This window comes from Echiichthys vipera (genome assembly GCF_963691815.1).
Source record: "Echiichthys vipera genome assembly, chromosome: 19".
In the NCBI taxonomy this organism is placed as follows: Eukaryota; Metazoa; Chordata; class Actinopteri; order Perciformes; family Trachinidae; genus Echiichthys; species Echiichthys vipera.
The window spans coordinates 7,759,286-7,766,568 of record NC_139844.1 but is presented as its reverse complement, the minus strand read 5'-3'; the positions used below and the strand labels follow the sequence as shown (position 1 = coordinate 7,766,568).

General features: G+C 40.5%; 1 protein-coding gene across 1 annotated transcript; it reads right to left on the bottom strand.

Moving 5' to 3' along the window:
- Nucleotides 1–1,549: 1,549 nt before the first annotated feature.
- Nucleotides 1,550–6,264, bottom strand: atf3 (activating transcription factor 3). The gene is made up of 4 exons (XM_083934689.1): nucleotides 6,160–6,264; nucleotides 4,710–4,968; nucleotides 4,491–4,598; nucleotides 1,550–4,064 (listed from the first exon to the last, which is right to left on the bottom strand). Exons 2-4 carry the CDS (start codon nucleotides 4,965–4,967, stop codon nucleotides 3,738–3,740), a joined length of 693 nt encoding a protein of 230 aa, XP_083790815.1. The 5' UTR covers nucleotide 4,968; nucleotides 6,160–6,264; the 3' UTR covers nucleotides 1,550–3,737.
- Nucleotides 6,265–7,283: the final 1,019 nt, after the last annotated feature.

The window sequence follows — 7,283 nt, the reverse complement described above, 5'->3', positions numbered from 1 at the left end:
CTTATTTTACATAAAATGTGGTATTTTTTGTCATTTGTTTGGTGCAGTTTTGAAAACTTTTACTGTAGTTGTTCTCACTGTTCATGGTACAGCCTGGTCTCACGAAATGGCAAATGAATAACATGCAAATTTTCACATGGTATCGCAGCGCTTTTTTCTTTCAACTGTAAACCCATCCACGTCATTATTACACACTCACAGCAACTGCTATGTAAATGAGGAGATGTAATACAAAGACATGTATTATCAGACCAACAAACACAGGCCTTTGAACCAGGAGATTGGTCTTTGTGTGCTGTGTGAAACAAGTTATGTCAACTTACCCATTCATTTTTGTTATATACATTTATTAGCACAACTTACATCCTTACTTTAAACCGAACCACGATTTTTTCCTGAACTTAACCACCTTGTGTCGTTGCTTAAACTTATATTTAGTTTGAATTCACAAAACTGCAACTGTAAAGGGCGTCACAGTTTGGCGCACAGAAAGTGACAACAAGGGGTCCTGAAAGCCTACAATAATCCATTTGCCAACGACGAAGAAGAAATGGAAAATTTCGCAATTTCTGTCATCACCAAATGTGGTTTATGTTGTTTGGATGAACACTACGAAAGCCACTCTCAAACTTTTTTTAAAATGTTATAAATAAAAGTGGTTGAATATTTTTGTTCATTCAGAAAGTGTGTTGTACATGTCTGTACGCAGTGATTTAGTCTGGGTTGGTAGGTTTGTTGTTATCTATTTCACAGTTTATCTTCACAGATAAAAAAGCATTGGGTCATATTTTCCTTCTCTCTCTCTGAACAGCTGACATGTCCAGTCTTGTCTCTCTTGTCCCTCCCTTCAGCACCAACACAGCTGTTCTGAACTCACATGCAGGACGTTCGTAGGTGAACTCATGTTTATGTTATCAAGTTTTATACTTAAAGAGCAGGCCTGAAGCGATGCCCCACCACAATAAAAGTTTGTTTCCACTGACAACAACGTCCGTGTTCATCTTGGAATGAATGCTTTCTAGAATTAGTGTTAATTTTGAGAAAACAGTGTTATTTTTCCTTATATTCTCTCCTATATCGTTATATAAGAAATTGCATGATGGAACTGAGTGACAGAACTTGTTATCTGTCATTTTCGAAGTATAACACCTGCTGAGGGTGAATGTTACTAAACTATATGAGCCAGTCATCTTTAGACCAAACATCAGTTTTTTGCTTTATAATTGTTTTAACATAAAGAATATGTGATGTAGGTTTAATATAATGAGATCAGGGCATGTAGTTTGAAAGTCAAAATGACCTGAACCAGCATCAGTGCACCAGAAGAAAGAAGTCAGGCCATGTCCGGTCGCCCGACTCGCCCAAAAATCGGACCATATTAACTGGCATTATTTAGCATTAATCATCATTATTATACACCAACAGAATAGCCGCGCCTTGACTAGTTTTTTTTTCCATATGAATCAAATGAGATAGGATCCTTTTAAAAGCAAAGTGTTACCTGACTATTTCCAAAAAAACAACAACACCATGAGCGATTACATTAGCAGTACATATTTTTAATTAACAAAGTATCAAAAACAAAAGTTGACAGATCACAAAGATGAAAGTAAACATTGGTAGTAGCAGTGCAGTTGTACCTGACAGCCTACAGTTTATTCATTTCGGCTAATATTGCTCCAACAGTCAGAGCAGCTACAGAGAAAAAAAACAGCCTCCAGTAGAAGTAGGCACATAAGAATACGTCGAACTCAGTGCTTATTAGCGATCTAGCCATGACTAGCAACAGGACAATGAACAAACCACGAAAACAACGTATGAACACACACAGACGCCTGCGCCCTTTTAACCGTGTGACTCTTTACATAAAACACACACACACACGATAAACTATAAAAAACCTTCTTCTACCATGCAAACATAAACATAGAAAACTTCAGTCCTCACTGTGACAGTAATGTGCTGTTCATACATACATTATTACTCTGAAAACATTTCCCAATAGTGACAAAACTGTAAGACGCAAATGACGCTATAACACGATGTTCAGTCTGCTCTGTGAAGTTTTGTGACTTACGGACAATCATCCAAATACTGATACATAGAGTTTCGTTTTGACATATTACAATGACTGAGAGGGTTCAGAGTCTTTGTCTTGCAGATGTTTGGCTGCTGACGGACACTTTTAAATCAATGCTATGATCAGTAATTGACAGCCTCTTAACTCTCGTTTATTACACTCCGTCAGTTTCTGTTCCATTCTGTGCAATAAACCACATTTCTCTTGAGGGATGATTACACTCTAACAGGCCACAGAGAGGAAAAAGGGGGAGTGGAAGGAGGGAGAAATATTTGGCAGTGAGATGAAGCTTGGATGCATTTCATAGCACAGTATAATATCACATCATCTTGCACAACTTCAGAGTCAGGCATGTTAAAAGGACCGGCCCAAAAGCTGATGCAACACTTTCGATACCTAGCTAATGATATCTAGTGAACACAACTTCTAAACCAAAATCTTAATAAAAATAATTTTTTTAGAAAATAACAATATTCTTGTTTGTTTTGCACTGTCAAGACCAAACGAGGCATCCGGTGTTTACACACAATAGCACAGAGTTAATGCACATGTCGATACAATATACAAGATTTTAAATAGAAAACAACGTCTGAAAATAACGCTCATACTCGTGTAGCTTCATCATCACAGAAGATGAACAAAGCAACACTCGTTCTGTTTGCCTTAAGAGGGAACGCAGTGATAAAGTGGACTTGTGAAATTATATACAGTATTATCATTTTTGGGGGGGCAATTTTGCTTCCCGGCGATTTTCAAAATGTTAAGAAAGTAAGGTGTCATCTGCATATATGATTATAAGGTACTTTTTTTACTTCGTTTTTTCAGTAAGTGCAGAATTTTAAACCCTGCCTGCAAAGTACATTTCCCTTTTGTAACTGCTACTGCTGCACTGGTAGCAAACAACCTGACATTTCTTGGGAGATTAGCACTTATCAAGCAATCCCCTCTACCCAAAAAATGACTTCTAGAGCCAGTCCTCAGGTCCTGAGTTGTTAGTAGTAGCAGCAAATTTAGCTCGTGCTGTATAGAGGACAAGCAGACAGGGTTTTAGTACGGTAATGACGTGTCATACAGTAGTTACTTAATAAATATACTAGTTTTCAATACACTAAACATAAACAACAATGTCTATTTTTAAAGTCAGTGACTTGCAGCTCAAACACACAGTCGCACACTCTACTTTCTTTGTGGATGAACAGTAAAATAATGTGCCTCAATGACCTTGAAATCACGCTTTGGTACAAAAATCAGACTTTCATCTATTCAAAATACCAGTAGATTAAATTAAAAAAGTTTTGTTTTTTAGTGCTTTGGCATCTGTCCTTGGGCTTGACTGTATGTAATGTTTGAAAATCAAACAAAAACAAAACAGAATGCATGTCAAGGTGCTGTCCGTTCCTGTCCAATCAGCAGCTACGGTTTCAGGGAGTGGGGAGGTGCTGAGGTCACTTTTTGACGCTCTCTCTCTCTAGCAGCTTTGTGGACAGCGAATGAGACCCAGGAGTCATCCGGATGGTGTTTACTATGTGTCATTCTCATGTCGTTAAGTCTATGTGGCGGCGGCTCCACCGGCTCTCTCGAACAGTCTGTGCTGCGTCGACAGAAGCAGGATGGGAACATTGCAAGTCTGTGGCAAAAAAACAACAACCTGCCTCTCTCATAGGTGGTCGGGACACTGAATGTGATCGAGGGTCAGAAGTCCTCCCTCTAAAGGTGCGAATGTGGAGATGGATGAGGACAAGGAGGAGGAGGAGGTGGTGGTGGTGGTGAGGGAGGAGGTGAGGTTGTGAAGTTGTAAGGTGCTCTCCTTGATATGTTGGATGAAGAGGTTCCTCTCGTCCTCGGGTGTTTGACCGTTTTGGGCTCGAACGATGCAGGTGGGCCGGTGCAAGTTGAGCATGTAGACCAGCTGCTGCTTCTGCTGCTTCAGCTCCTCGATCTGAGCCTTCAGGTCGGCGTTGACAGTCTCCAGTTTCTCTGACTCCTGCAGAAGAGAGAGCAGAGGGGAAGTATTTGTTAATGCTGTGCTTTTCATGTTGGGTGTTGAAGCTTTGTCAGGTAATCATCTTTCTACTTGGGGCAGTCTTAAATGTTGAAAATCACCACAAATCGTACAGCAGGAGTAAAATACAGAACTTTCATGTATGCTCAGGGTACAAAAAGCCAAACTTAACCAACAATAGATACTGATTTCACATTTAAAATATTTCTAAGAGCTGAGCCTCAACACAAAAATATAAAGTTTGTATGAATGGTTCAAACAAACAGCACCTTTTTTACTATTACCTTTTCTTCTAAAGCCAGTCGTTTATAACTTTTGTGGTGTGAAAAAGCTAAACAAGACTGTGAGTTTCTATGAAAAACACCTTCCAGCTCAGCTGTGTTTTCTAAAAATTGAGTTGAAAACTACCTGCTGCAGAGTCTCCGTCTTCTCCTTCTTCTTGTTGCGGCACTTTGCAGCAGCGATCTTGTTCCTCTCTCTCCTTCTCTTCCTCCTGTCATGCTCCTGAGGCGTGACCTGAGAACCAGAGAGGTGAGAAGATGAGCTTGTACCCCTAAATAAAAACCTACACACTCACAGCGCAAAACAACAGGTGACTACATGCTGTAGTTTCCCCCTCTGCCTCACCTCTCTCTTGACTCCAGATCCACAGGCGTGGTGCTCCGAGCCTCGGTCCGAGCTGGAGCTGGCGCCGTCGGAGCTCATGTCTGCGCTGAGCCCGTTGGACAGGCGCTTGGTCTGGATGGCGAGCCGCAGCTCCTCTTTCACGATGGGTGTGAAATTGGTGAAGTCGTCCAGGGTGAGCGAGCCCGGCGGGGAGAGGCAAGGCACCAGGGCGGAGCAGCTGATATCAGCCAGCGAGGGACCCGGGTGCTGCAGCATCATTCTGGAAACACAAGAGTCAACTGATTATTATCATGTCAGTCACCAAGGTAAACATAAAAACACTACAGCTACGAATAAAACAAGTTACAAGGATATTAAACATCCAAAATGACTTCATGAAATTGTCCTACAGATACAAAAAATACATTTAAAGTCACATTAATAACAATAAAAGTCCTATTATTATTATTATTATTATTATTATTATCAAAGTAAAATAAATAAACAAAAAAGTTACTGTAGGGATATTATAAACACTTTAAAGCACTATAAACATATTGTTAAGAAGAGCAGATGAGTTATTTAGAAACTTTAGGCATTTTTTTTATTATCTCAAATCTCAAATATTGCACAACTGTTCTAATATACAAGCAAAAGTTGTCGGATTTGTTTAAATGGCAAGATTGCATGTAATCTAAAGCAACATAGAGAAGGAGGAGGAATCATTAATGGTGACAGAAGCCAATATGAATAAGAAGTTGAATAAATATTTGACTTTCATAATGAACAGGTGAGAGAATCATTAATAGGTGACTCATGGAGAATTATGACTGATCCTTTGATAAGATGATTATGATGTTGTTATCAGATCACATCCATAAAGTGTAATACAGCCACATAAAGTGTGTTTATCTCCATAGCTTCTGATATGGTTATTATTCTATACCTTCGATATACAAATGAATCCAACATTGCAACTGATTTACAGTGTGTCGGGTTAGTTTTGTCATTTGATTATCATAATATTTCTCAGGTTTTGTTCTATTAATAGAAAGGTTATAAATTATAAATGTGCCTAAGGTTTCCCATTCAACTAAAACTCTATAAATATATAATACTACCAAAAAATGAGCGAAATAAACCTCGCTCACCCACAAAATCGCCAAATCACAGGTTATAAAATACGCAATAAACAAATCGGTCAAACTTCTCTCAAAGTGTTATACATTTTAAAAAGAACAGCTTTATAATCATAAATAAGTGCTCAAATGTGAGCCACGGAGCTTTTATCCGCTCGATTTTCATGAAATCAGACCGGTTCAGTGAAGTTTAGAAGTTTGAGTGAAGTGTCCCGGGACAGCGCTCCACTACCCGGGCACTAACACCGCCCCGACAGCGCTCCTCTCTCCGGAGAGACGCACGAACACACGCCGTACTCCCCGACACACCTGAGAACAAAAGTCCAGCCTACCTGTTAAAGCTCTTTAGGGTTCAGATGAACTGGCCGCGTAGGTAAAAGGAGCTCTCTTATAGCCGCTTCACTCCTTCAGTTTGTGTTCCTGCTGCTGCGTAAAAGTTGCGCTTGTGGCCGGTGAGTTGCATCACCCGGTTATAAGGAGGCCGGCCGGGGGCGCGGCCTGGTGACGCAACCAGGAATGTTACAAGAGAAGAGAGGGAGGGAGGGAGGAGAGGGAGAGGGAGAGGGTGAGGGAGGGAGGGAGAACAGAGGGGTGACGTCATCCTATTTATAGACGGATTATGCTGTGATGATGCAACCGAGCAACCCCGGGCTGCTCTGCCATAACAGGACAGGCTTCCCCCTCCCTTCCTCCTCTTCCTCTCTTCCCTCTTTCTCTCTTCTTGCTTCCTCCGTCCATCTCCTCACAGTCTTTTCCTCTTCCTAAGTCTTTCAGTCTCCTACTCTTCCTTCTAGATCCCTCCATCATTGTCTTGCCACTCCCTTTTTCTTTCTTTTCTGAGGTTTTCTACGTTTTCCTTTCCCTCCGTCCATCCATATTTCCTTTTTCTTTCTTTCCTTCTTTTCATCCTTTTTTCTGTATCTTTTCCTCTCCATACATCCATCCATTCCTCTTCTTCGTTTCTTTCTTTCTTTCTTTCTTTTCATTGGTTTTATTACCATTTCCTTTCCATCCATCTGTCCATCCATCCCTATTTCCTATTCTTTCTTTCTTTCACTTATTTATTTCTCCCTCTATTTTTTCTCTCTCTCATAAGTGTCCAGTTCTCGCCGTTCACTCCTCCTCTTCCTTGTCATCATCCTCTCCATCCTTCCATCATTATCTCGCCACTTTTTCCTCTTCTCCTCTTCCTCATTCTTTCAAACATCTCCGCTTCTCTTTCCCCCTCTTCTGTTTAGATCCCTCAATCATCACCTCCTTCCTTTTCCTTTATTGTTGTTTGTTATTTTCTTTCATCTCCTCTTCCTCCCTCTCTATTCCTTTCAATTTATTTTCCTTCTTTCTTATTTCCTCCCCCTTTCCCCAACTCCTTCTTTCCTCCTCCATACAGTGCACTTATCCCGTTCTCATCCCATCCTTTTCTCCTTATCTTCCCCCTCTCCACCTCTTTTCTCTT

Bases quoted from the DNA above. Each gene is read 5' to 3' on its own strand.
- atf3 (XM_083934689.1), bottom strand. From the start codon at position 4,967: ATGATGCTGCAGCACCCGGGTCCCTCGCTGGCTGATATCAGCTGCTCC. The intron at 4,599-4,709 runs GTGAGGCAGAGG...TCTGGTTCTCAG, and splicing joins GATCTGGAGTCAAGAGAGAG to GTCACGCCTCAGGAGCATGA. The intron at 4,065-4,490 runs GTAGTTTTCAAC...TCTCTTCTGCAG, and splicing joins AGACGGAGACTCTGCAGCAG to GAGTCAGAGAAACTGGAGAC.